At 50.0% G+C, this 27184-nt stretch overlaps 12 protein-coding genes across 12 annotated transcripts; 7 read left to right on the top strand and 5 right to left on the bottom strand.

Annotated features, from left to right (window-relative positions):
- Nucleotides 1-793: 793 nt before the first annotated feature.
- Nucleotides 794-2093, top strand: NECHADRAFT_95979 (uncharacterized protein; the record flags this gene model as incomplete). The annotated part of the gene is made up of 4 exons (XM_003043828.1): nucleotides 794-1040; nucleotides 1087-1418; nucleotides 1506-1902; nucleotides 1951-2093. The coding sequence occupies 4 exons, from the start codon at nucleotides 794-796 to the stop codon at nucleotides 2091-2093; spliced, it is 1119 nt and encodes a 372-aa protein (XP_003043874.1).
- A 1645-nt stretch (nucleotides 2094-3738) lies between these two features.
- On the top strand, nucleotides 3739-5660 carry NECHADRAFT_84447 (uncharacterized protein; the record flags this gene model as incomplete). The annotated part of the gene is made up of 5 exons (XM_003043827.1): nucleotides 3739-3780; nucleotides 3929-3954; nucleotides 4009-4558; nucleotides 4607-5294; nucleotides 5407-5660. The coding sequence occupies 5 exons, from the start codon at nucleotides 3739-3741 to the stop codon at nucleotides 5658-5660; spliced, it is 1560 nt and encodes a 519-aa protein (XP_003043873.1).
- A 242-nt stretch (nucleotides 5661-5902) lies between these two features.
- Nucleotides 5903-7107, bottom strand: NECHADRAFT_48319 (uncharacterized protein; the record flags this gene model as incomplete). Its single annotated transcript, XM_003043697.1, has 2 exons — nucleotides 5903-6462; nucleotides 6513-7107. The coding sequence occupies 2 exons, from the start codon at nucleotides 7105-7107 to the stop codon at nucleotides 5903-5905; spliced, it is 1155 nt and encodes a 384-aa protein (XP_003043743.1).
- Nucleotides 7108-8656: 1549 nt separating this feature from the next.
- On the top strand, nucleotides 8657-10829 carry NECHADRAFT_63257 (uncharacterized protein). The gene is made up of 4 exons (XM_003043826.1): nucleotides 8657-9377; nucleotides 9426-10072; nucleotides 10119-10427; nucleotides 10476-10829. Exons 1-4 carry the CDS (start codon nucleotides 8680-8682, stop codon nucleotides 10631-10633), a joined length of 1812 nt encoding a protein of 603 aa, XP_003043872.1. The 5' UTR covers nucleotides 8657-8679; the 3' UTR covers nucleotides 10634-10829.
- A 473-nt stretch (nucleotides 10830-11302) lies between these two features.
- On the top strand, nucleotides 11303-12254 carry NECHADRAFT_48299 (uncharacterized protein; the record flags this gene model as incomplete). The annotated part of the gene is made up of 2 exons (XM_003043825.1): nucleotides 11303-11668; nucleotides 11715-12254. The coding sequence occupies 2 exons, from the start codon at nucleotides 11303-11305 to the stop codon at nucleotides 12252-12254; spliced, it is 906 nt and encodes a 301-aa protein (XP_003043871.1).
- An 808-nt stretch (nucleotides 12255-13062) lies between these two features.
- Nucleotides 13063-13716, top strand: NECHADRAFT_7598 (uncharacterized protein; the record flags this gene model as incomplete). The annotated part of the gene is made up of 3 exons (XM_003043824.1): nucleotides 13063-13174; nucleotides 13328-13509; nucleotides 13561-13716. Coding segments are annotated over 3 exons (450 nt in total), but the record flags the coding sequence as incomplete, so codon positions are not given.
- Nucleotides 13717-14442: 726 nt separating this feature from the next.
- NECHADRAFT_47977 (uncharacterized protein) lies at nucleotides 14443-15793 on the bottom strand (the record flags this gene model as incomplete). Its single annotated transcript, XM_003043696.1, has 3 exons — nucleotides 14443-15350; nucleotides 15410-15520; nucleotides 15553-15793. 3 exons carry the CDS (start codon nucleotides 15791-15793, stop codon nucleotides 14443-14445), a joined length of 1260 nt encoding a protein of 419 aa, XP_003043742.1.
- Nucleotides 15794-16292: 499 nt separating this feature from the next.
- On the bottom strand, nucleotides 16293-17928 carry NECHADRAFT_48160 (uncharacterized protein; the record flags this gene model as incomplete). Its single annotated transcript, XM_003043695.1, has 5 exons — nucleotides 16293-16494; nucleotides 16544-16741; nucleotides 16789-17063; nucleotides 17115-17711; nucleotides 17758-17928. 5 exons carry the CDS (start codon nucleotides 17926-17928, stop codon nucleotides 16293-16295), a joined length of 1443 nt encoding a protein of 480 aa, XP_003043741.1.
- A 401-nt stretch (nucleotides 17929-18329) lies between these two features.
- Nucleotides 18330-20238, top strand: NECHADRAFT_95974 (uncharacterized protein; the record flags this gene model as incomplete). Its single annotated transcript, XM_003043823.1, has 6 exons — nucleotides 18330-18572; nucleotides 18667-19493; nucleotides 19541-19770; nucleotides 19817-20028; nucleotides 20077-20150; nucleotides 20202-20238. The coding sequence occupies 6 exons, from the start codon at nucleotides 18330-18332 to the stop codon at nucleotides 20236-20238; spliced, it is 1623 nt and encodes a 540-aa protein (XP_003043869.1).
- A 430-nt stretch (nucleotides 20239-20668) lies between these two features.
- On the top strand, nucleotides 20669-23008 carry NECHADRAFT_84439 (uncharacterized protein; the record flags this gene model as incomplete). Its single annotated transcript, XM_003043822.1, has 4 exons — nucleotides 20669-21795; nucleotides 21851-22278; nucleotides 22326-22588; nucleotides 22637-23008. 4 exons carry the CDS (start codon nucleotides 20669-20671, stop codon nucleotides 23006-23008), a joined length of 2190 nt encoding a protein of 729 aa, XP_003043868.1.
- A 39-nt stretch (nucleotides 23009-23047) lies between these two features.
- NECHADRAFT_48250 (uncharacterized protein) lies at nucleotides 23048-24373 on the bottom strand (the record flags this gene model as incomplete). The annotated part of the gene is made up of 1 exon (XM_003043694.1): nucleotides 23048-24373. One exon carries the CDS (start codon nucleotides 24371-24373, stop codon nucleotides 23048-23050), a length of 1326 nt encoding a protein of 441 aa, XP_003043740.1.
- Nucleotides 24374-24921: 548 nt separating this feature from the next.
- On the bottom strand, nucleotides 24922-26310 carry NECHADRAFT_48265 (uncharacterized protein; the record flags this gene model as incomplete). The annotated part of the gene is made up of 2 exons (XM_003043693.1): nucleotides 24922-26114; nucleotides 26160-26310. 2 exons carry the CDS (start codon nucleotides 26308-26310, stop codon nucleotides 24922-24924), a joined length of 1344 nt encoding a protein of 447 aa, XP_003043739.1.
- Between the last annotated feature and the right edge of the window lie 874 nt (nucleotides 26311-27184).

Below are 27184 nucleotides of genomic sequence, written 5' to 3'. Positions count from 1 at the left end.
TGACCATGTCTTGGACCATGTCGTGTATTCATCTCGCTACCCGGTGCTTGATGATCTTGGCTGCCGATCAGAATGAGAAAAACATTCATGACGCGTGGCTTGAGAATGGGTTTGACAGAAACGCCTTCAGTTTCTTCAGCTGGTGTTTGGCCTCAATGTTGAAGTGAAATTTCGATGGAAGCAAGCCACTCAAGACTCCCTAGACCCCCAACCTCTTGATTTTCCGCATGCACGCACGGAACACTAGCTTCAACCTTCAGCTCTTGGCCCGCTGTAGATCCCGAACATCCTTGCTCGACATATTTCCTTGGCACGGCGGCGCCTCGGGAGAATCAGCTCAACCCGCAAAGAGCGGCTTGCATACAAAAGGGCCTCAAAGTCTGCGGGGAGACGGGAGCTACTAGGACGGTCCGAGCCTGTTGTGACACAGAAGATGCTGTGAATGGTTAGGACTGCTGGAAGATGGAGAGCTGAAGGCTTCCGTGTCTCAGATGGCCCACTGCCCAGCTGATGGTACAAGCTGCAGGCGAGAGGGTAGCTTTGGACCATGATCGACATTGGAACCAGAATTGGCGAATCATTTTGGTTCGTCTCTTTTTTGAGAGAAATAGCTCTCGACTTGTGTCAAGCGATCACAATACGTAGCCATCGTTAGTAGCGGCAGTCGTGATGCATCCTTGCTGCCGAGGGGAGGGAGTGAGTCTGGTATAAAGGCAGGCGCCCATCGCAGAATGTTCCATCTTGTCACCTCCATTCGCTCCTCATCCTCTTCTCTCCATCTTTAAGTCTGAAAATGCGGTTCCTTTCCACTCTTGTCGCTTCGGCGCTTGTCTCTCTCGGTAATGCTGCTGCCATTGCTCGAGGAGATGTCCCTCCCGTGCCTCAGACCCAATACGATGCCATCATCGTGGGAGGTGGTCCCGCCGGCCTCGCTGCCTTGAGTGGTCTCGCTCGAGTCCGTCGAAATGTTCTCCTCATCGACTCGGGAGAGTATAGAAATGCTCCTACTCGACATATGCATGATGTTCCTGGCTTCGATGGTGAGTATTATCGTGTCTCCTGCTGTGACACACTAACAGATCCCAGGTGTCACACCTGCGTACTACCGTTGGGCCGCTCGCAAGCAGCTGTCTTACTATGACACTGTCGAGATGGAGAATGGAACCGTCACCGACATCAAGGCTCGCGACGAGAACACCTGGTTCTCTGTCACCGTCGACTACGGCAACAAGCAGAAGAAGACCTTGACCGCACGCAAGATTGTCCTCGCCACTGGACTTCGTGACATCCTCCCCGAGACACCTGGCGTCGAAGAAGCTTGGGGCAAGGGTATCTTCTGGTGCCCTTGGTGCGACGGCCACGAACATGCCGATCAGCCACTCGGCCTCCTCGGCCCTCTGGACAAGGTCGCTGGCATGGTCCGTGAGATGCTGACTCTGAACACTGACATTGTCGCCTTTGTCAACGGAACCGACACTCGTGACTCCCGTGCCCTGGCCGCCAAGGATCTTCCTAAGTGGGAGGCTTACCTCAAAATCCACAACGTCACGGTCGACAACCGTACCATCACCGAGATTGAGAGAGTTGCCGAGGGAGCCAACGAGCACGCCGACCCCAGTCTTCCCAGTGTTCCCGAGAATGACTGGTTCAACGTCAAGTTTGACAAGGGAGGGCCCGTCGGCCGAGCTGCGTTCCTGGCCAGCTTCCCCGACGAGCAGCGATCCGACGTTGGAGAGAAGGCAGGAGTTCAACTTTATGGCGGTCGTCTGGCTGCTAACCAGTCTGCGGGTCTTGCCACAAATATTCCCGGCATCTACGCCGTTGGCGATGCCAACTCGGACAACGTGACTAACGTGCCACATGCTCTGTTCAGTGGCAAGCGAACAGCCGTGTTCCTTCACGGTGAGTGTCTTGTGTGTGTAACTTGTGCTAGCGCTAACAATAGTACAGTCAAGCTCGAGAGAGAAGACCAGGCCGTGGAGCTTGCCGGAGAGCCTGCCAAGCGTGACACTCACCTGCAGGCACGCGATGTGTGGGATACGATGAACGGCAAGCGGGGAGACATGCTGTACGCTGGAGAGTTTGAACAGTAATGGGTTGGAACGTGAATATGATTCCCTGTAGCAATGAAAGAAAAGGGCTTAATGAGTACATTTAATGCATTCTTATATTGATCTCTGTGTCGTTGAAAGCAAGTAATACCTTGAGTGGCTCGTTTTGTTGCAGTCGGAAGCCTAAGAAGATTTGTAGACGCCCAAGCACCCTCGCGGAGTATGGAGTTTCATGGCGACACAACGCCCAAGGGGAATCGTCCAAATCCATGTCAAATGAGAAGCCAAGTGAAGAGTGCCTGTGATGCCCATATCCCATTACATCACGCTTTTACAGGATCGGTTGGATGCCCAAGATGGACATGGTCTTGGCACTAGATATTACGAATCATCCTCTTGCAGGGCTAGTCCAGATAGTTGATTACTGTCAGTAGATCTTCTAGACAATGGGTTATAAAATGTGTGCTTTATGCCATTCTAACTCGATAGGAGCATGTTTCCCTGCGGGCAGTTAAGCTTAGGATAGTTAACCATCTTTGATACAAATATACAAACGCTTTCTCGGTGACTGTCTGGAAGTGTATTGAAGATTCACCTTTGAACTTTGTTTAATCACTCGCTAGGAACTTGGGCTTTCTGCTTTCAAGGTGAGAGGCCGTGATTTGATTAGATTTTCAGAGGAATCAAGTTCTGGGAACGGGCTTAGAGCAGGCAACTCACGTTGATTATTGAGGCCCTTTGCCAGGGGTCAAATGGATCAGTCAAGAAGAGTGATAGAGTCAGCGGCCTAGTAGCTGATAGCTAGCTGGGGTCAGGCGAACAAGACTGTTGATCCTTGTCCTTTTATCTTCCCGGATCTCTAGGGGCTTCTTGTATCTCTTCGAGGCCTCCCACTTGCTTCTAGTAGCTTCTATAGCCCTATTTCTCTTGGCTTTGTTCTAGCTAACTCGCTGCGTATGACCTTTAGGCTTTTCCCTATGTCGGCGCAGCGCATGCGGTCTGATTGTGCGGCTCGATTTGAGGCATACTGCCTTCATGCCTCTCTTTTGCTCATGGCACCCTTGATGACATGCGAAATAGTAACAGTACTCGGCATTGCTTGGAACTAAGCGTGTGGGTCTAGGGGAGGGCTTGATACTCATATGAAACTATTAGCTTCTCCTCACTTAAGGATAGCCGCAATGATATAATGTTTTATTTGTTTCTTGATATGCGTTACCTCGGTCTGCTAATGGTAGGAATACATGGCTTGGTGGGAGTTGAAAATTGTAAAGTGGTCCGAATATGCCGGATCATATCATACAAAACAGTCATGTGGCAAGTGCATCGAGGGACCCAAGGGTAATGCGATAATGTATCGAGTTTATAGATAAATATAGCATATAAAATGATATATCGTGATGACACGCGGCACTCATGACCTACGAATAACATATTACATTGTCCTATACCATCATGATATCCCTTCGGCGCTTTTGGTAGCATCCGTCTTCCGAACTACCAGGCCAGCCCCTGCGAAGCTATTCCCAACTTGCACATTCTCCGCTGAGTCATCGGATCAGCAGCAAGGGTCCCCTGGCATCGTCATCCAAATCACCAACTGCTCTCTTTCTTGTAACCTTTCTTGCATTGAGATGATCTGGCCTTCTTAGTATTGGGGAGGTTGTCCAAGAGGAGGCCTCTCAAAATGTTGCGGAAACGAGCCTGCGACTTGTGCTACTCGAAGAAGGTGAGTTCACCATGTGCCCTTCTACTTGTACCTGCTCTCCGACGTTGACACCTGCAACTCAAAGATCTCTTGTGACCGAACCGATCAAAACCTCGCCTGCGACTGGTGTCGACATCATAACCTCGTTTGCACGTTTAACCGGTTGCAGTCCACCAAGCGGAGCCCTAAGCCTAGGTAGGAAGATGATCTGTCGAGGACTGAACATGCCTAATCTGAGTGTGCCCACAGGATAGAAAACAGCGTGTTTGCTATCGAGCAAAGCTTATCCAGCCAGCTTGAGCCCATTGACTTTGTCCTTGACAGGGTTATGCTGGAACAGGGAACCTCCGTCACTACTTGTCTACCCTGGGTGGAGGAATTCCTACCAGGACTTGGTGACATCTTTTGCCGGGAAGCTTCTGAGCAAGATGTGTTTCTTTCATCGATTCCCCTTACTTGCAACAGCACCGGCGACGAAGTGGACTGCCTCGATCGAGAGACTGCCTGGAGAGCCCTTGACGCCTACCCCGAGTCGTCCGTCCGATTTGTTCACCCGCTAATGGACCCCGTCATCTTTCGAGATACCCTGGAATTGGCATTTTCACTCGAGGAAACTCCTAGACGAACTGCAGCCCAGGCGAGCGTCTTGGCTCTCGTCTCGACTATGGGCTTCTTCGACGACCGAGCCCTATCTCTGCCACGCTCACTCGAAATGAAGTGTGCGTCCCGAGCTGTGTTTCTACTGGAGTCGACGAATGGGATAGCTAATCTGATGAGCCTTCGGGCTATTTCCTTGCTGGTAGGTTAGCGTATGTCACTGCTGGGCTCTATGGCTGACGGTGAGAAGCGATTCCAGAGCGCATTTTCTGGGCAGATTCCCGCTTCAGTTCGGATGCATCAAATTGCCTGTCGTCTCGTCACGGAACTCGGAGGGCACAACATGAGGCCCGAAGCAGGGGTCAACTACAACGAGACTGAGATACGAGAGCTACGTTCTCTGTTCTGGGAGAGCTACATTACCGACAAGGCCACCACCTTGCGCACCGGCATAGAACCCTGTTTACCTGACAATCTGTGTGACTTGACGCCCCCTGGCCACCTGAGCCCCTCTCTGGGGTGTTTCAACGAGGGACGCATGCCTCCACCGCCATACGGCGTACTGCCGCCTTGTCTGATGGGAGATATTCAACTCAGCATACTTAAATCTAGGATCTGGCAGCTTCTATACTCGAACGAAGCGAGACAACGATCCGAGGCGGAGCTCCTACGGGCAGTACGAGAGCTAGATGGTGAGCTCGAAGCGTGGAGGATGTGTGTGCCTGAAGAGATACGACCGACGTTCTTAGTCGCCGATAGGAGTCGCATCTCGACACTCGAGGAGCTTGACCTCTCGCCTTGGGTGCGGCATCATGGCACTTCCCTGCACCTCGAGTACCACAACCTGTTTATCACGATACATCAGGCGAGTGCGAGGTATCAGTTCTCAAAGGGCTCGGATAGTCTTGGGCAGGCATGGGGGACTAGTGTTCAGTCCAGTATAACATTGGCGCTAGAGGCCAGCCGTTCGACTCTGATGTATCTCGAGACGGCGCTGGACCGGCTCGTAAAGGAAATGTTCTGGTAAGCATATGCTACACTGGACTAAAGATAGAGTTGACCAGTGTAACTACAGGGTCTCCATTCACTACCCGGTCGTCGCTCTGCGCACCTTGTTTGTAAACATAGCGGCCAACCCTTCAGGACCAGATGCAGAGTCAGATCTCCGACTGCTCTGCTCCACGTCGGACTTGATCAAGCGGATGCCCATGTCTGAAAAGATGGTCGGTGGACAGGAGTATATCCAAAAGATGGAAGAGGACGTTTCTGAGCTGGTGCAGTATGTACAGAGTTTGACTGGTTGATATTTGGGTGTCTGAAAGATATAGATGGTTATGGCGAGCATGGAGATTTGAGGTTTTTACAGTTGGAATGCATGCATTGGGGGTTCCTAGCGTTATGGTTACATATCACAATAGATTGCGCACAAGACACTCTTGATTGTCGGTCTCCATAGAAAGTATGTCCAATTTGGTTCTTAAAGCAGTCATTGTTCTCGAGCCCTGACTCGTGGCGTGCATAATTTGGTATTTAACAGAGGTGTGGACTACCTGGAGCTATCCGAGTCCCATTCTCTCAACAACCCATTCAACTGCTCATGGCGGAAAAGAGCATCATAAAAAGAGACCAGTCCTTTCCTATCTCCCTCTGCAAACTTCTCATAGACAGCAGCAACGCTACGGCTGACAACGGGGAGCTCTTCCTGCCAGTCCTGCCACTGCCAAGCAATCTCCTCAACCTTGCCGGTCTCAAAGTCATCAACCTCAATAGTCACGGGTGCATCGTAGCTATTAGCATGCAGACCCGTTCCACCCTCGGCCTTGAGTCTGATTTCTCCCTTTTCACCGTTGATGGTAAAGACGAGGGGAGCCTCTCCTGGGAAGGGCTGGCCTCGTCGGAAGCGGATGAGTACGCTTGCGCCTTCTTGGGATGTCTCTGATCCTTTAAGAGTGCCGGTTGCAAAAATCAGGTCTGGTACGTCGGACTTTACGGTCTCGATGATTTTGTTTGTTGCTGGGTCACGGACTTTGACGTTGGGGCGTTGGAGGTGGAGGCGGCTCTTGAAGTTGGCGATATCTCCCAGGACATATTGAACTTGATCAAAGACTACTCTAGTGTTAGTGGCATTTCATTCTTTCAGATGAGCATTAACTTACGGTGACCAAGGCCGATTGTGTAAATATTGCCTCCCACAGCGCGCCGAGTAAAGTAAGTCAATCCGGATGGCAATATCTCACGATCATTGGTGCCTCCAGATGCACGAAGCTCACTACTAAGGACCTTTCCGATGCGTCCTTGCTGCAGAAGCTCATGAATCTTGGCGATGGGTGGTGCAACCCGACCTTGAAGGCCAACAACGGTGCGGCTACCGCTTTCTTTGGCGAGAGTGGCAAGTTCTCTAGCATGCTCTTCGTCCTGCGCTAAAGGCCACTCCACGTAGACTGCCTTTCCAGCTTTGACGCTCGGCAAGGCAGTTGAATGATGGACGTCGACGCGAGTGATGACAACCACTAGATCGATCTCGTCATCAGCTGCAAGAGACTCGGGGTCGCCATATGCCTTTGTCTCTGCGGGGAGTTTAAAGTGCTCAATAGATTTGCGAGCAGCTTCTACGCTGCTGTTGCAGAGAGCCACGATCTGATACTTGGACTTGCCCCGCGGGGAGATGAGGTATGGGAGATGGGCGACGGCGGCCCAAGAGGTTTTGGCCGAGGCGGAGAGGCCAATGAGGGCGGTGCGAATAGGGGCCATTTTGATACTCTTTTATTCAAGTTGAATATTTACAGTTGATAGATTCATCAAAAATCCAGGTCTTTTATCTTGAGATGTGATGCCAAGATGTGAGATGGATGATGCCATATTGATTTCTAATCATGGATTTGTCAGGTTGCTCATGGTAAGATATCACCTCCTCATTTGACTTTATTAGGCAAAAGGTCAGCACGCTGATTGTTTTTGGGGTTTGTATAATGGGTATATCTTCAATTGGGGTTGTAGAATTATCCTGAAGGGACTTTGCTACATCTGAGCGGTGGTAGTTGCATAAGCATGTGGACTGGGCAGACCTGGCTTCACGAATTGGGTCCCGCCAACTTTAACAAATGACTGGATTTAGGCGTTTTACTAAAATATCAAACTCTGAAGTAGCCGAGGCATTGATAATAAATTCCACAGTCTCCAACGTCCATGCGACGCGCAAATGAAACGTTCCGTTCAACACCAAACATGGGCTGATCCCCCATGACATCCACTTACCCCAGAGGCCCAGACCAATCGCGAGAAATCTCCGACACCAATTGCCTCTGCGGGATATATCGAATTTAGGCATCAGCATTTAGATATCGTGATTATCTCGTGGAGGCTCTGCGGAGTGCCCCATATCTTGTTTGGACAATGCTCGGCCGGTCGCTTTGGTGGAGAAATGGGTGTGATATGCTTACTCCAGAGTTGAGACGGGGTCTGCTCATTCACAGGCGGGGTTCAGTGGTCTCTCTCTCTCTGTCTCTCTCTCTCCAACCCATGCCAAGCTAAGAGGCTCTGTCTAGCCAAGAATTGCCCAGACTTCAGCTCCTTCTTGGCCGAACTTGCCGGGAGATGTGACAAGCTTGACCGTCGATCTTGAGCCGCAAGTGAAAAAAAAAAGTACCCGCTGTGACGCAATAGATTCTACTCCCGCCAGACTAACCAGGGAATAAACTGGGCGAGAAGTTCAAAGGCTTCTATTGTGGAGACACATGTGGAGATCAAGAATTGTGCTGCCTAGAGGTCAAACGTCTCGTGGTTGTTCAAAATTTTGTAAAATGGTGTTTTTATTGCCTCCTTTTGTGGACTGAGACGTCATTTTTCGTTATCAGGTTAATCCCATCGAGATTCGGCCCGGTTTTATCGGCCGAGTCAGTTTGGCCTTTAGCTTGAGAAGTTAGCTACGGTAATCTTGGAGGCAAGAATGAGGCAAAATGAAAAAGATCAGCATGATTTACCTTACCCCGGCTGCACCGCGTCCCAGCTTCTGCACAATGAAATAACCGCATCCAACAACCTTACCCCCCCGGACTTGACTCTCACTGTTCGCATCGGGATATCCGTCGGATAGAACGGCTCGACATTCTCCACACCGACGTCCCCACGACGCCATCTGGAATCGGCATGTGTCTTGGTCTGCTTCCATGGAAACCGGGACGTTGCTAACGTGCTGTGATGTCAATGTGGGTTTTGTCTTGTTAGTCTGAGCTTCCGTGGTGATCACTGCTTCTTATAAGATCAAGATATTCCCGTACACATAATACAATTCTCGTGGACAGAATCAATGATCTCGTCATCACAATGCCAACACATTTCTCAAATGACTCTCCGCAGGTCATCAATCAAGATGACCTGCACATTGCCAACTCACGTCTAGAAGGATCAACAGACCACAGCCCTTCCAGCGGTGATGAGCGCACCGTCCACAACGCCAGCGGCGGCGGCCTCGAAAAGGTGGGCACCTACGACAAGTACGAGATCACAGAGGATGACTGCTACGACGAGCTGGGCTACTCGTTCCCCAAGTGGAAGAAGTGGTACATCCTCACCGTCATCTTTTGGGTTCAGGTTTCCATGAACTTCAACACTTCGCTGTACTCTAATGCCATTCCTGGTATTTCGGAGGAGTTTGGCGTTAGTGCACAGGGAGCTCGTTGCGGAGCCATGATCTTTCTCGTCCTTTACGCTTTTGGCTGTGAGCTCTGGGCTCCTTGGTCGGAAGAGTTTGGTCGTTGGCCCATCATGCAGGCGTCGCTATTCCTTGTCAATATCTGGCAGCTGCCCGTTGCCCTTGCGCCCAACTTTGCTTCCATCATGGTTGGTCGGGCTCTTGGTGGCTTGTCGTCTGCTGGTGGTTCTGTGACGCTGGGTATGATTGCCGACATGTGGGAGGCGGATAATCAGCAGTATGCTGTCGCGTATGTGGTGTTTTCTTCGGTTGGTGGATCAGTGCTTGGTCCTATTGTTGGTGGTTTCACTGAACAGTTTCTTGACTGGAGGTAAGTTACAGACTCTGAGTACTTGTGATGCATGTCTAACATTGCTAGGTGGTCCATCTGGATCCAACTCATCCTGGGAGGCTTCATCCAAATCGTCCACTTCTTCACCGTCCCCGAAACCCGAAGCACCATCCTCATGAACCGCATCGCCAAGAAGCGTAGAAAGGAGACCAACGCCAACATCTGGGGTCCCGACGAGCTTGTCCCCTTCCGAGACCGCTTCTCAGCCAAGGAGATCCTCATCACTTGGACCCGCCCCTTCAAGATGTTCCTCACAGAGCCCATCGTGCTGGTCCTTTCTCTACTCTCCGGTTTCTCCGATGCCCTCATCTTTATGTTTATCCAGTCTTTTGCTCTGGTTTATGCGCAGTGGGACTTTTCGACTATTGCGGTCGGTATCTCGTTTATCCCCATTGGAGTTGGATACCTGATTGCTTGGCTTGCTTTTATCCCTGCCATCTGGAAGAATGTCAAGGAGCGAAAGGAGAAGCCACATGATGAGAGGGCTCAGTACGAGTCTCGTCTGTGGTTCTTGCTTTACACTGCTCCCTGTCTGCCAATTGGATTGATTGGATTCGCCTGGACTATCCAAGGTCCTCCTACCCATTGGATTGGATCCATGATCTTTGCTGCAATTGTGGGAATTGCAAACTACTCCATCTACATGGCCACCATCGACTACATGATTTGCGCCTGTAAGTATCTTTATCCTGTCGATGAAACCTGTATTAATTATTACAGACGGACCCTACTCTGCTTCAGCAACCGGTGGCAACGGCTGGGCTCGAGATTTCCTCGCTGGTGTCTTGACCGTCCCTGCTACGCCCTTCTTCCAAAACATTGGAAAGTCATCCGGCAAGAACCTTGAATACGCCTCGACAATCCTCTTTTGCATTTCGTTTGTGTTGGTAGTTGCTGTGTACGTCATCTACTGGAAGGGTCCAACTCTGCGAAAGAGATCGCCATTTGCCCAGAAATTGGCGGATGAGCGACAGGAAGTGCAGGCGGAGGGTCGTCGTGGAAGCATTGCCTATGACAACAGGCGGAGGAGTAAGCATTCACTCAATGTATTCTGACCAACATGGCTAACAATACCAGGCTCGGCTGCATCTGCAGACGTTGAGCGTCCCGCCTACCCCCGACAGTATAGCAACTCGCATCGTTTCTTTGGTGAGAGTCGTGTTACTCCCCGCCATACGCCCCGCGGTACCCCTTCGGCTAGTCGGGCCAACAGTGTCCACAACATTAGGAGGTAAATGCATAACAAAGGGGATATCTTCTCATGACTTATGAGCTGTACATGACACTCGTTTGCATTGAACTGGCGTCGGTTGGCAGCCGTGGTGTTTTGGTGCCTGAGCATAGCCACATTATTTTTTAGATTGCACATCGATTAAACCTGGACGATTGTATATAAATTCTTGTCAAATTGCATGGATATCATCAAAGTTATAACCATTCTATGATATCCTCGAAACAGTGAATCTTGTGATCCTAAGTCCTGGACTCTCCTTAAGCATATACAAGAGATCTTGTCTCTTGGCCGTGGATGCCGGCTCTACAAGTAACTGTAAGAAAAGAATAAATACTTAAATTACAGAAGCTGTTATCTCTGAAACCCCAGCGGATGACCATGTGTACCTAGACGGAGGTTGAGCCAGAGCTAATGTGACGTCATTGGGTCAGTCAACCTCCCATCACTAAACCGCCTTTGATGCACACGAACCCCGGGAATGGTGCATTACATGACCTCAAAAAATTCGAATGAAAGAAAGCATTGACTGGGTACTCTCCACTGGAGAATTATCGTTCGAGCAACACGTGAACACCACGTGCTGGCCTCCATATGTGGCTGTTTACGAGCGTGAATCTTGGCAACCATTCTTACTCCTTCGTCCAACTGTACAACACGTTTCAACGACATCATGCAGATTACCATCGCTCCCGCTAGCACCAAAACTGGTGCCGCCATCGTCCGGTCACTGCTCTCGTTTGATAACAAGTCCATCAACATCAAGGCTCTCTACCGAAACGTGAAAAAGGCACCGGAAGAGTTTACGTCACACGCCAACTTCACGGTCGTCGAGGCGGATGTTTCGGATGCTTCGTCACTAGACTTTTCTGGATCGGACGCTGTTCTTGCCATTACTCCTCCAGTATATGACGGTCGTGATATCGTTGCTCACGCTACAAACGTCTCCAAGAATGTCCGTCATGCTGTCGAGAGGGCTGGTACCGTGAAGAGGCTCGTGTTGCTCTCGAGCGTGGGGGCAGAGTTCTCTGAGGGAACAGTAGGTGTAAATAGCTGCCATTCACAATCTCAGCTTACCTTTGCAGGGCGAACTCAAGACAAACCATACTGCCGAGCAAGTCTTTAAGGACACGAATGTTCCCGAGATCATCTTTGTCCGATGCACATATTTTATGGAAAACTGGACAATGTCTGTGGAGACTCTCAAGGCACCAAAGCCCTTCTTCTACTCAACCATCACGCCCTTGGACTTTCAAGTCGCCATGGTCGCTGTCAAAGATATTGGTCAAGCCCTGGCTTCAGAACTGGTCAAGGAGTCGACTCCACCCGCCAAGCCTTACATCTTGGAGCTTCACGGACCCCAGCCTTATACACCACTGGATGTGAAAAATGCATTCTCGCAGGTTCTTGATAAGGATGTTGAGGTGATGGCTGTCGAGAAGCAGGATCTGCCAGCGTTTTATGGCAAAATCTTTGCTCCTCAGATCATCAATGAGTGGGTTGAGATGGCCACGTGCTTCTTGCCTGGCGGGATAGCAGAGAAGGATTTGACGAAGCCAGGTGAAGTTGACGTTATTAGAGGCAAGACGGAGCTGATTGAGGCCATTCAAGCGGCACTGAAGTAATTGTATTGTCGAGAGTGTAAGACAGACAGAAGAAATTGAGGATTTAAATGGAATTATTTCATTGGTCAATTCCATCCCGCTCTGAGTGACGTACCCCGCCAATGATAGGCCGATAAGCATTTCTTATCGGACCTCGCATCGCGACTCGTGCAACAAATTCTCGATTCTTCAAGAACATGCACCCACGACGACCATGGTAATAACAAGGGTCGCGCGCATCGCCCTGCGTCGCCAAGCAATAGCGACGACGATATTTTCTCGACCGATACCGGCATATGCGCGATCGTCTTCATTTTGGGATGGGTTCAAAACACGACGAGTGGTGGAGGAAGTGAGGGAGCCGACCGAGACGAAACCGACCGAGACGGAAGCGGCCGAAACAAAGCCTTCCGATACGCAAGCGACCGAGATACAACCCGCAAAGAAGCCGCCGTTTGATACTGTGCCCGTGGACACACCGTCAAGCCCGAACCAGTTGAATAAAGACGAGCTGGCCAAAGACGAGCCGGCCAAAGACCAGTCAGTCAAAGAAGAACCCAAGGAAACGTCCAAAGGAAGCTCCCAGAGAAAACAGCCGGCCAAAGACCAGTCGGTCAAAGAAGAACCTAAGGAAACGTCCAAAGGAGGCTCCCGGGGCAGACAGCGGGCCGATCAATCGAAACGGAAGGAAAAGGCTCCATACGAGAGTCGTTATGGGTCAAAATGGATAACTACCATAAACAAGCGCCTACATGCGCTGCAGAAGAGGCAACGCGACAAAAAGGACATACCACATTCGATATGGAAGGAAATTGGCAAGGTGGATGACTCTGTCAAACAGAGCTGGTCGCGTGTCTTTGCCTCTAGCGAAGGCTTTCTGACACCTAAGGAAGGCGTGGGTGGATTGTGGAAACAACATGTGGCGTGGGGTGATATGGTGAGTCTCTTTGTTTCGGTTTATGTTATAGATGGCTAACTCGAGAGTTTTAGGATAACTTGGTGAGTGACCTGCCCTCTACAAGGACACGGCCGACTAATGATAAATGATAGGGTAAGTTTTCCCGGTCAAAACCATGGGCCATCTAACCATGAAGCAGGCCATGTCAACAGCGTCGTGTACAACAAGTACGCCGAGGCTTCCCGTATCAACTGGATACGCGCATTAGAGGACTACCGCAAGGATAATACTAAAGAAGAAAAGCAAATGTACCTCGACTTCTTGACACCCCAGTCAACTGGCCTCGTTCTGCGCAGCATCAAGACCCATTTCAAGTTTGTACGTATTCCACCTGATCACCTAAACTGGCCTCTGCTTATCATCCTCAAGCCCCTCACATACCCGGACCGTGTGAGTGTGTTTCACAAAATCGTCAAGCCTCCTGAACCAGGCTCGGATAACATGATTCTCGAGGCCCTCATCGTCTCCGAGTACCACTGCAGAGTCGCTGCCAGATTGTTCGAGGATCTCGTCGTCTACGACCACATTGAAGGAAAGAACTCGACCTTCAAACCTAACCAGATCAGGGATCTGAACCGCCTCTTCAGAAGGCAGCTGCTGAGCCGGCCGATTGCGGACAAGGAGATTGATGAGTGGATGGATCGACTTACCGACCTTGAGATGAAGGTACAGCTTAAGGGTGGACGTCGTCGGGATATTTCTCTCAAGGATGATCGTGTGGAATCTGCCATCAACGATGCTCTTAGGGCTACTGACAAGCTCGAAGCCACGGACGAGGAGGAGTCTGAATTCGGCAGGGAAGACCTCAACGAGCTGGAATCTTACGAGCCTTCCAAGCATGAGGTGTCAAAGCCTACTCAGGAGTCGAAAGAGCTGGTTTCGGATGCCCCCAAGGCCACAGGGTGGTTCAGGAAGATCTTCAAGTGGTCATAGGTCCTAGAAGGTACTAAGGAATCAACGTTGGAGTCTTTCGAGGAGTTGAAACGGCTCAAAGGACTTGAGTGCATTCAGGATTCAGCAGCCTCCAAGGATTCGGAAGCCCTGAAGGACCTGGAGGCACCTGGGGCGGTGTCAGAGTCTGCCGAGGAGTCCAAAGAGTCTAAGGACTCGGAAATCTTCAAGAACTTGGCGTCAGAGTTCCCTGAAGAGTTGAAAAGTCCAAGGATGCCCCAAATTGTAAAATAGAGTACATACAGAGAGAATGAATCATCTCAAGACATCCACTCTCCATGTATCGACCGTCTACTATGCTTAGAATACCATCCTCAAGTTCCATCCTCCAGCAACACCTCTGGCAAAGACAAAAGCTGCAAACGCCGCTGTGTAGAGAACCCCTGCGAATACAATAAGCCCCCAATACGAACCTTCGTTGGCTTCCAAGATGGCCCCTGCTATAGGTATCCCCGTTAAAGCGCCGAAGCTGGCGATGAAAAAAGCTGTTCCGTTTCTCTTTCCGTAGTCTTCGATCTTGCAGACCTGACTGACGCAGACTGGCGTGAGACTGATGGCTGCTCCGGACCAGAAACCGAAGAGGATGGTGAAAGATGTTGTTCTGACTTCTTCACCGTCGGCAGTCAACCATAACGTCAGGATAAAGGCTGCGCATATAAAGGCCGTTATACACATGGTGTTGAATGTACCGAAACGGTCCGCTACGTATCCTGGCAAGGCCCGGCCAGGAACAGCGCCCACGTTGAGCAGGGTGTTAAGCATGTACGCTTTCTGTGAATTGAACCCATAATGAAGGGCATAGGCCGAGATGTACGAGTAGGGTATGAAGACGGCAAACTCGATGAGAAAGATGGCCGCGGTTGTCGCCGCGTACTTGAGGTCTGACAGTGCTTTCAGGTCGATCGATGCACCGGCCTTTTTGTTCGGCGGTAGTCGTTTACGCAAAAGACAGCATGCCACGGCTCCTGACACGGCATTGATCAGAGCGATGACTCGGATCGCCCATGGGAAGCCGATCTTTGGGCCTAGATAAAGGATGACTAGAGGAAATGCGACTCCTCCTATGCCTCCTGCTGTACATGCCAACCCCGTGGCAAAGGCGCGGCGTTTATAGAACCAGTGTCCTACTGCTGCGAGGCTAGGGTTGAAGAGGAGGGAGGCGGATATGCCGCCAAGAACACCGAAGGAGAGAAGGAAGTGATAGAATTCTGCGAAGATTAGCAAGAGAGATGTAATGAAGTGGTGTGTGCCTTGCCTGTTGATAAACTGACGAATATCATTGAAGCTACCATGCCGATGGAGCCAGGGATGATGACGAGTTTGAGGTCGTGAGCGTCGACAATTGGACCTATAAAAGTAAGCATTTTGAGAAAGTATTCTTAAGGCTAAGTCACTTGCCCACTTGAGCACCGCAGAAATATAAAAAGAAGCCGTAACATCCAAAGATCCATCCGATAGTCGACTCTGGAAGGTGAGACAGCTCATTCTTCAAGACCCAGGCCTGCAGCACGGCTAGGGTGTTGAGAAGACCCATTGAGGGTATCATGGCGCACCAGGCGCCTAAAACTACGAGCCATGCTCGAGTGCCGCCTTCTGGGTAGTCTTGATCGTCATCAGAGATAAGGGTGGAGGGTTGGCTGTGGTGAGGCATTGTGACGTCTGAGGGGGTTGGACCATTGCTCTTTGTCGGTATCATGGTGTTCTTATAGGTTGGCACTTGCAATTGAGATGTTTGATGTATCTTCTTATCTTTGCTAGGATTTTCGTGTATTTATTCCAAGTATACGCCTCAGGCGTATACGGAAGTGGAGGCCATGTAGCTTACAAATGCTTGAACGAACTAACAAGGCACCCGAATACGATGGTCGGTTAGTAAATGAAAGACGGTGTTTAAGCCATATTGGCCTACCTTGGCACTCCGGTGTGTGTTTGAGAACTGTAATTAGAGGGCGCTGTGTGGTGAACCAAAAGACATGCCATCCGGAAGTCGTCGTTCCGCCCCACAACTCACCAAGACTGCAGACGACTTGAGCGGATACCAACTAGAGTACCTTTTGAGAGTTTGCTTCATATTGCTTCCACGACTTGACATTAATAGCTATGTACTTTATTCAAGAATCGAGGTTCATGTCTGTCTTAATGTTCGTTCATCACAGATTATATCTGAATGACTTGTTCTCCTTATCAGTCATATCTTCCAAGCCATGGCTCAGTTCAGGTTGGCCGTATTGCCTGTCACGGCTGCTGTTTTCTCGTGCGAGCATCACACGAAGTCCAAGAGATACGCCAACACAAATGGCGAAGCAGATCATGATGCCAATGAAGCTCTCATCGTAGCGAGGGGCATATTTGCTAAAACAAGTCAACAACTGGAGAGACGTGGAGGCACCGGGGTACTTACGCATCAAACATCAACGGTCCCACGATGTTTCCGAGAGAGTATCCGATGAATGTTCCAGCGGCGTAGGCGGCCTTTTTGGTGTGGCCAGCGACGTTGGATGTGCCTAGGCCAATGCATTGGACCCAAGCGGAAGAGAAGAAGCTGATGAGGTAGAATCCCACAATTCGCCCGGCGAGTGCGGTGTCAGGCAGTTGCCATCTGAGCAGGTTAGCAAGAGACAACACATCCAGGTTCGTCCAACTTACAGCAGAGCACAGCCGAGAATAACAGGTGCACAAGCACCGACAACCACGTACAAACGCGAGTTGGGAACTTTTTGTCCAATGTAGCCCGATCCGAGAACGCAGATGAAAGCCATGGCGCCAATGGGCAAGTTGAGAAGCAACGAGGTAAACACGTCGAAGCCCATGTCTTTGAACACGATGGTTCCAAACGTCGTCACTGCTCCAGAGCCTGTGCATGAGACGATGGATAGAATGATGATGCCCCATAGCTGGTAGCCGAAAAGGGCTTCCTTGAACTGGTATGGCTTGAACTCTCTGTTTTCGGAACCGGCGTTGTTTCCCCGTACACGTTCCAGTAGGAGACGCCGTTCCATTTCGGTGAAGCCCTTGGCGTTTTGAGGACTGTCTGGGAATACCCACCACAGGGCAACACCCCAGAAAAGGGTGGCGATGCCGGCAATGATGTACATATATTGCCATGAGTTGAGAGAACCACCTTTGATGTGGCCTAGACCATAGTTGATGAGAGGCGAGACTAGAAGGGAGCCACCACTGAAGGAGTACCACCAACTGGACCGAGAAACTTGTTCAGCGTGGGTATACCACAGTCCAACAACAAGCATGAATATCGGAGATACACCAGCCTCGATGAGTCCTAGGAAGAATCGATTCACCAGAAGACCGGCGTAGGAGGTACAAGCTGGGGTGCACAGGATGACAAAAGACCAGGCGATGCAGATCCCAGTGCAGACTATTCGGCTCGGAAAACGTTGGGCGAGGAAGGAGATGGGATATGTGCCGACGATGTATCCAAAGTAGAATATGAGGGATACCCAGGAGTATTTGAGACCCGTGTTGAGGTTGAGGTCATCTCGGAGTCCAAAGATGGCGGCTTGGCTGAGGATGGCTTTGTCGTAGTATTGTAGGGCGTAGGTGAAGCAAAGCTAGCAATGTTAGAAAGGAGTGCTTGATGGGTTAGGGCTGTCGTACCACGGGCATTAACCGCCAGTCAATCTTTCGTAGGAGACGTTTGTTGGTTGCCTCGTCCAGTTCGAGGATGTCTCCATCGAGTGAGGATCCGATGACATGGTCTCCCTCGACAGCAGTAGGCTTCTCGCCCAAGCTATTCGAAGGTTGTTCTTTTTCGTATCGTGAAGTCATGACGAACCAACAAAGGGTGCATAATACTGGGGAAAGATCATAGAGTCACAGGGAGAACGTGGGTTTTTTAAGCAAACGAATTTTTCATCTGCCCCAGACCTTACCCCAGACTCTTCCCCCTGTGACCATCTAAGCGAAGCAGCAATTCCTTCACTGGTGAAAGACCCAATCATCAGACGATTGATTCACCCAGCTGAGGTCCATCCGGTACCCCGAGACCGGACATGGCTCCACTTGTATCCGATCCGGGCGGGGAATGCGGAGGCTTGTCTGCTTTGGGAATATCCGACGGAGGCGCCTCGGGAGCCGAGACTTGCTATCTGAACCTTGGCTTTTGATATGCAAGGGGATTTTCTCCTTTCAATATTTTGGGATTGCGTCAACTTGCATTAGGAATCAAGATGAGGCTTCTGAGATTGAGTTTAGCTGTGCGACGGCCTCAATTGGCCTCGATGAGGGAAAGACTCTCCCTTGGGACACGCTGGTCTTCCACGCAGAGTAACAGCCAGCGGCCTCTGGGCTACGCAGTGGCTGGAGCTGTTGTTGGAGGACTGATAACTGCGTCTGCTGTATCCTATGGCCTCTTCCAATCACCAGCTGCAGAGACAGCACCAAAATGGAAGGACAAGGATTTCAAGCAGACCGTGGCTCCGGCAAAGTACGCCAACCATGCTACAATGATGAAGGCAAGGCCGCACCAAACTAGCCATTGAAACATATGCTTACCATTTGCTTCAGGCAGTCGACGAAATTCGAAGTATTCTAGGCAACGACGCCGTCAGCGTCGACTCTCACGATCTAGACGAGCACGGCTACTCTGAGTGGTCCACCTCCAACACAGATGTCCGCCCAGTAGCCATCGTGCGACCCAATTCGACCGAAGAAGTTTCGAGCATCGCAAAAATCTGCACGAAATACAAAGTTCCGATGGTTCCGTACGGCGCAGGATCGAGTGTCGAAGGCAACTTTAGCTCTCCGTATTCTGGCGTCTGTCTCGATCTTTCGGGCATGAACAACATTGTTGCTTTTCACCCTGAGGATATGGACGTTGTGGTACAAGCTGGTGTCAACTGGACAAACTTGAATGATGAGATAAAGCATTCGGGATTGTTTCTTCCGCTTGATCCTAGCCCGACTGCGTTGGTTGGAGGAATGATTGCGACAAACTGCAGCGGCACCAACGCGATGCGGTACGGCACCATGAAGGACTACGTGGTAAACCTCACAGTGGTTCTAGCAGATGGATCTGTCATCAAAACGCGGCATCGGCCTCGAAAGACGTCAGCTGGGTATAACCTCACTGGTCTGTTTACAGGCTCCGAGGGAACTCTCGGTATCATTACCGAGGCGACGTTAAAGTTGGCTATTATTCCGGAGAGCTTTAGTGTTGCTATTGCTACTTTTTCTACGGTCAAGGAGGCGGCTGATGCTGCTTTCAAGATGATGAGGAGGGGTGTTCCACTTGCTGCTCTTGAGTTGATGGATGATGTGCAGATGAAGGTTATTAACAAGAGCGGAGGAGCTGGAGGTAGAATGTGGGAAGAGAGGCCTACACTGTTTCTCAAGTAAATATTGACTGTGTTGGAGTCGACTCGTTTGCTAACAATGATAGGTTTTCTGGGTCAGAAAAGGGTGTTGAGGACAACATTCGGCTGGCACAGGAGATTACCAAGTCTAATGGTTGCCATGCATTCGAATCAGCCAACACGGAAGATCAGATGCAGTCTCTCTGGTCTGCTAGGAAGCAAGCTCTCTGGGCAAACCTCGCTGTTCGACCTGAAGGAACTCAGATCTGGTCCACTGATGTTGCGGTGCCTTTGTCCCGAATGGCAGAGTTGATAGGTGAGATGACTGCCTCAAGATTGTTCGAGATGCTAACGAGTAGTAGAAATCTCCAAGGAGAGGGCGAGCAAGCTGGGTTTGTACAACAGTGTCCTCGGGCACGTGGGAGATGGAAACTTTCACCAGGTGGTAATGTACAACCCTGATGTTGAGAAACAGCGAAAGGCAGTCTCAGATTGTGTCGATTCGATGATGGTGAGTGCTCTGGAGATGGAAGGCACAGTGTCAGGCGAGCATGGAATCGGACTTGGAAAGAAGGTGAATGTCACTCTAAGTATCTGTTTCTACTTGGCTAACGTCATCTAGCATTGTCTGCAAAAGGAGCTCGGTCCGGCGACGATTGGGGTTATGAGAGCACTCAAGGAGACGTTGGATCCGCAGTAAGTTTGCTAAATGCTTTATTTTGATCATGACTGACATTGGATATCTAGTTGGCTTCTCAACCCGGGCAAGGTGTTTGATAAGTGAGGACTGCAATAGAAGGAATTTTGTTAGATTTAGCACGTTTATGAATAGACACCAGAAAGACAGGACTTCCAAGTTACGATTTGATGCCGTTGTGTTTGGACAATAGGTCGTTTGTTACTGTGGCAGGAAGCCTCTTTTGGAGACGCCGCTGATGACAAGTAAAAGCATCTTATGAGACATGATGAGTCACTATGCCATTGTAAAATGTCCAAGATCCCTTTCAACATCCTCAATAGGTACCGAGGTAATTCTTATATCCTGCTTCACATCCTTCTCATCCCTGTCCTTTGCCAAGAACCAATAACCGATCATCGGAGCCGAACCTGTGGGGAAATAAAATGAGCCATTGTCGGATATCCGTAGCCGAAATCTTGAGCCGAACCGCAGCGACATCCGACGGCTCCAACCTCCACGATTCGGCTTCTCTACAATGGCGGAGCAAGATCCCAGCGGGACCTCCCAGATCGGATTCCTTCCCGTCAATCAGAGGAACTCACCCCCTGCGTCGAAACATCGACGGGCGTATTTATCTTGCGAGCGCTGTAGGAAGCGCAAGTCGCGCTGTGAACCGTTACAGGGAGAGACGCGATGCAAGAGATGTGTCGCGGATAATCAGGTTTGTGAGTTTCGTGCGACGAGGAGTACCAAGAGAAAGGCATCTCCAATTGAGAGAGATGGGCGTCGTCAACGAGGGGACGAACCTGGGCCTCGGCCTGACACGGTGGAATTTCAACCTTTTGAAACGGGAGATACACCACAGACACGACATGCAATGGAGATGAACACGCTTGAGAGCCCGGTTACGACCGCCCTAGATGCAAGATCAAGGCTTGTCTCTACGCATATCCACAACACGGCAGATGCATTGGACCTGTTGACTTTTGCTGCGACGGGGAGTCAAGGTTATAACCCGTCAGATACACCAGCACATGAGAGTCAAATCTCATCAGCTATGCCTTCGAGTGTTTACGGTCCATCAGCCGAAGCGAGAAGAATAGCAAGCGCCTGGTCTGGATTTGTCCTAATCAGAAAGGGTGTCATCTCACAGCAAGAAGTCATCGAGTACCTGGACTTTTTCTTTGAGAGACTCTGGCCGCTGAAACCTGTTGTTCCTTCTTATTATCGCAACAGAACGTCATACGTACAACTGGCCGTGGAGGAACCTCTGTTACTCACGTGTCTTGTCACGATTGCGTCGCGATACTTTCCCCTGTCTGGATCACATGGCGAAATCAGATCTGAAAGGATACACTGGCAGGTTTGGAAGTTTCTTCAGCGGTTTCTGCAGTCCGTCATGTGGGGATCGACTACGACCCGATCTCTTGGGGCTATTTCGTCAATGATTTTGCTTATTGACTGGCATGTCAAGGCTATCAACAATCCTATGGACTTTACTGAGGGTGATGGGGAAGCTATCAACTTTGTGGATGATTCTATGGCGGGGTTCAGGGAACATCCTGGTGATTCATTGACGGGTCAGCGTCGCTATGGTATGACTTCTTTGATGGAGAAGTTGAATATTGTATCTCCAGCGTACCGCAGTAACAAGATGTCGTGGTAGGTATGCCCGAAAGCTTTATTTACTCTTATTCGCTTACTGACTGAATCTTAGGATTCTGTTGTCTAATGCTATAGCCCTTGCACACGAAGGCTGCTGCTTCGAAAACGAATCCCACACACCATCAACATCCTCCTCCGAGTCTGAAGCCATCCGGCAAGAATGGAGCCGTCTCGTCTGCGTCTTCATCTACCTAGCGGATGAGAGCCTAGCCACTCGCCTCGGCCTCGAACCTTTACTCCCAGAAAAGTCGAGACAAGTTGTCAAAGATAGGTTCTCTACGACATTTGCGGATTCTTTATCTGATAGTACGTTGTGGGAGGGGTATCTTGAACTTGCTGTTGAGGCTCGGAAGGGGAGAGAGTTTCTACACTCGCTCAAGAAAAATGGCACGTCGCTTTCGAGCTTGAACTTGGTTCCTACTCTTGAGCACTTGAGACGATCTTTGAGTCGCTGGAAGAGACAGTATCATCATCACTACGGTATGTATGTTCAAAGCCTGGCCATTGGCCTTACTGACGGTGTCAAGACTCCAATACCTTTCTGAGTGCATGCTTGGACATGGAGTTTCACTACATCACCATGTACTGCTTCGCTCCCGCTGCACAGGCTTTGCCGTCATCTTCGAGAACAGCGGCTAATGCGCTGTCCGAATTTTCTGATCAAGCGGCACAGGCGAGCTACTCCCTCTTGGCTGTTATCGTTGATGTGCTTGAGCCGGGAAAGCTGATTGCATACTTACCTGTTCGATGTTGGCTGTTTATCGTAGCTGCGAGTCTACATCTGTTAAAGGTAAGTAGTTGGAGGCATGAGAAGAGTGACTGCTTACGAGTCTGATAGGCTACAATTGCCAAAGAGCAGCATGTTTCACTCTCACATCCCAACATCCACCTCCTTCGATCCGTCATCGACGCCATCCGCCTAGGCTCCCCAGATGATTCCCACATGGCCATGCGGTTCTCAAAATTTCTCGGAATCATGCTCCAGGCCTCTTTGCCCCCTCCTCGAAGCACTGCACCTGAAGGAACCCAGCAAGGTCCTGAACTAAATGGAGTAGCTTCTCAGGGTGAAGGCAGCATTGAAGGACCCTTTGCTTCCATATTTGAGGATGTGGGCATCTGGGATATTCCGCTAAACATCGATGTTGTTTCTGATCCTTTTACGTGGTGGGACTCTTTTTCGGGGAGAAATGGGTTTGCTAGGTTTCCATAAGAAGTCATTCAAACAAGATGGTGATTAAACGGACTATCTTTACTGGAAGAACCGATTTGCTGGTCTGGGAAGACCAAGATGTTCTCTCAGAGTAGTACCTTCATAATCCTTACGGAACAACCCACGCTTCTGCAACTCAGGCACCAGCCTATGCGCAACATCATCCACTCCCTGAGGCACGAAAGGGAATGTGACAGTAAATCCATCTGCTGCATCTTCATGAAGCCACTGGCCCAGCTCATCCGCAACACTCTCGGGCGTACCAACAAAGGCAAGGCCAGAGTAGCCTCCATACCTCCCTGCCAGCTGTCTAACAGTAAGTCCTTCTTCTTCAGCGAGCTTGATAACTCCAGCCCGGCCGGTCTTGCTTGCGTTGGTGTCTGGGATATCTGAAGGGAGAGGACCATCGGGATCGAAGCCAGATGCATCAGTGCCGAGTGCAACAGAGAGGGAGGCGATGGCACTGTCGTAGTGCACAAGGCTGTCCAACTCAAGACGCTTTGCCTTGGCTTGCTCCACTGTATCTCCAATAATGATGAGAGCAGCTGGAAGAATCTTCAAGTGATCTGGGTTTCTTCCAGCAGCCTTGGCGCGTCCCTTGATATCGGCGTACAGCTCCTTAGCAGCCTTGATATCCCGCGGCGAGCAAAAGACGGCTTCAGCTGTTTCAGCCGCGAGTTGTTTTCCAGGTTCGGACTGTCCGGCCTGTACAATGACGGGCCATCCTTGAACTGGACGCGCAATATTGAGGGGACCTCTCACTTGAAGGTCATCACCCTTGTGGTTCAGAACGTGGAGCTTCTCAGGATCAAAGAAGACGCCACTCTCACGGTCTCGGATGAAAGCATCATCAGCGAAACTATCCCAAAGACCAGTCACGACGTCGTAGAATTCTCTGGCTCTCTTGTATCGCTCGCTATGCTCAAGGTGTTCATCCTTGCCAAAGTTCTTGGATGACTCGGGGTTGCCGGTTGTGACAATGTTCCACGCAGCACGACCATTGCTAAGATGATCCAAAGACGCAAAACGACGAGCAATATGATAAGGTTCGTCATATGTAGTAGATGCAGTAGCCGCGAGTCCAATCTTTTCCGTGACTACCGAGAGAGCCGAGAGAAGTGTAAAGGGCTCGAAAGAAGTGACTGTATGGCTGCGCTTGAGGGCTTCAGTTGGCATGTTAAGAACAGCTAGGTGGTCGGCCATGAAGAAGGCGTCGAATTTGGCTTCTTCGAGTGTCTTGATGAAGGATTTGAGATGGGTGAGGTTGAAGTTGGCGTCTGGATAAGAGCCTGGATATCGCCATGCTCCTGTGTGCAGGCTCACGGGCCGCATAAAGGCCGTCAAGTGCAGTTGCTTTTGACTCATTGTAAATTCGAGTTAGAGATTTTAATTGTGTTTAATTAAAATGGAAAGTAGACATTACTTATGGTTAAAATCACCTGTCCTTTATACATGCAGATAAGACGCGCGGTAGTTGAAGATGACGCTAGACACCAGGCTCGATCACGACATCGGCTTCTGCGGGGAACGAAACGGGATGCTTACATATCCTGTCCGAGATTATCAATCCAGTGTCCATTTGTAGCTACTTCCGTCCAGAGTCGGAGGAATTTTGAGTGCGTCCAGTAACTTAAAGATGAAGCAAGTTGTACTCGCTACTGGTTAACTGGTAGTTACTAGAGCCGCCCCTACGAGTTTTGTTTCCTTTGCCTCTCTCTAGAGCCATAGTTTCCACGTTGAATATCAGACGGAGATTGTTCTAGGCTGCAGTCCCTTTTGAGCCTCACTGTCGTCCACCGGCGTATCGTGACTGGAGCCATCCTCACTAACAAAAGTCGGCTCTTCGATAGGCGGACGTGACTTTTCACTACACGCATATTAGAAAACTTCAAAGTATCAAGCGTGCTCAAGACTTACCCATGACTTCCAAAGACAATGCGAATGACTTGCGTCATAGCAACCAGCCCGACAACCATAACCGCCGAGTAGACATATCCCTTTGGGAAACGAGGTGCTTCCACCGTAGGATACACGAGCAGCGGGATCCATGCATTCGTTGAAGTAGCAATCGCCGTCATGAGAATTAGAGTCAAAGCTCTTTGCTCGTTGTTGTGTCTCAAGATAGTATTCGCCCATCCATACAGCACAGAAGACACCGCAACAGCAGAAAATCCAACGCTAAAAGCAAACCATTTTGCTGCCTCTGGCACATCCCAGACTGCTAGGATGACGAGTCCTGTAAAGTTGATGGCAGACGCCAACGTGATAGCTGCTGGTCTTCCAATCCAGAGATCGGCGCTAAAGTTGATGAATAGGACGAAAAAGATACCAAGACCGGGGCTGATGGCTCCAAGTTGGTTCAGTCTCGTCGTGCTGTATCGGTTAAGACTCTTGATCCATAGTAGAAACGCAGCACTGTTGGCACTTGTGTTGAAGAAGAAGATATCCCAGATGACCAAGAGGTAGAACTGCCAGCTTGTAAAGATGCGACGGAGTAAAGTCCAGGAAAAGGGTGTGCTTTGGACTTTGGAGCCTGCTCGTTCTAGTCTTGCCTTTGCGAGAGCGATTTCAGACTTTTTCATGACGAGACGGTTGGGCTTGTCTGGTGTTCCAGGCCAGATAAAGTAGCCGATAAATGCCAGAGGGAGCGTGATGATAGCGTTGATGATGAACGCCCAGCGCCAACCTGGAAGACCATTGACGCCGTCAAGATACTGAGTCGCAGCTCCTTGAAGAAGACTAGCCGTCATGGTACCAAGTGTAAGACCGATGTAAAAGGTACCTCCTCGTCGACCAATCTCGTCACTTCGATACCAAGAACCCAGGACAAAGTGAACACCGGGGAAGTATGAAGCCTCAAAGATGGATACCATGAAGCGATATGCCATAATTTCAGCATAACTATGTGCCCGGTATTGCAACAGGGTAAAGATTCCCCAGCCGAGGTCAAGACTGGGGACTAGATAGTGCATGGGGACGCGGGGGAAGAGGTAGATGAAGGGGAGAAGGCCGACGACGTTTCCAACGACAAAGATTGTCTGGAACTGAACTAGCTGGTTTCCATTGAAGCCAAGTTCCTCGGCCATACCAGAAACGTAGGCATTGTCTGAATAGTTAGCACGGGTTCAACGTTAGAGGTAGGTAAACATACTGATGTTTGTCTGATCGACATATTTCACCCAGTAAATAGCAAAAGCATAAGGAACAAGTAGTAAATCAAGTTTCAAGATGAGCTTTCTCTCTTCGGGTGTATCAGTAGGTGAGTACCAATGGTACCATTTCCTAACCGGTGGACTCGACATTTTGCCTGCAGCTGCAAAGAATGTCGAACCTCCTGCAGAGGGAACGGCACCAACTTATGCTGATCCTCATCCTGGGGAATCTCATGCACCTCGCTAAAGCTCTTTCCATCCCGCCCCCGCAAACCGACCGAGTCGTCACTCGTCACTATCATGACCGAGCACATCAACCATCTGTGGGGGGTTAAAGAGTACGCGTATCTACTAGGATCCATGTATCCGACGAGAATTGCCTTTATTAGAAAAGTTTGGGTCGAAATTGGTGTTGTCTGGCTGCCAATCGGTGGTCGGGGTTGATGATGCCATTTCGACCACCATTGCGTGAGCCTCAAGCGATAGCGCCGTCTCTTTCAAGTCTTGGCCACGGCACATATTATCCTGATAAAGCCGTATCATCTCCGGTTAGAAGTGCCTCAAGCGGACTACAGATCACTTTAGACTGCTTGATAATGCTGGATATAAAGCAGCGGATAAAACCACGCAGCAAGCTAGCAGTCACGTCATCAGCTCAACCCTGAGCTCGCTTGAACAGACGGGGTAACGGCAAGAGTCTCAAACAAAAATGCTGGTCATTTTATTATTCGCTGAATGCATATCTGGCGTATACATGAGATCGAAAACACCCCCGGGCCCCATTATCTTTTGTACATGACACATCTCTATCCTGAAAATCTGATAAAGAAAAAGGAGAATATCAACCGTGTAACCAGGGAAACAAGCCTTGCGTCCGTTCTCGTGTGAGTTGGAACATGCATGAAAAATGTAAAGAGACTGTCCAATGCCGTCCCGTAAGAATTGAAGTTTAGTGAGTCATCTTTCGCTCATGCCATGACCGGATATCTACGCCTTCTTGCTAGGTGACGTTAAACCAAATCTG

Source organism: Fusarium vanettenii, assembly GCF_000151355.1.
Source record: "Fusarium vanettenii 77-13-4 chromosome 9 genomic scaffold NECHAsca_27_chr9_1_0, whole genome shotgun sequence".
In the NCBI taxonomy this organism is placed as follows: domain Eukaryota; kingdom Fungi; phylum Ascomycota; class Sordariomycetes; order Hypocreales; family Nectriaceae; genus Fusarium; species Fusarium vanettenii.
This window is presented reverse-complemented; position numbering and strand designations above follow the sequence as displayed.

Excerpts from the sequence above, each read along its gene's own strand:
- NECHADRAFT_63257 (XM_003043826.1), top strand. The coding sequence starts at position 8,680 with ATGCCAACACATTTCTCAAATGACTCTCCGCAGGTCATCAATCAAGAT. Across the intron at positions 9,378-9,425 it reads GAACAGTTTCTTGACTGGAG|GTGGTCCATCTGGATCCAAC; the intron begins GTAAGTTACAGA and ends TAACATTGCTAG. Across the intron at positions 10,073-10,118 it reads CGACTACATGATTTGCGCCT|ACGGACCCTACTCTGCTTCA; the intron begins GTAAGTATCTTT and ends TAATTATTACAG.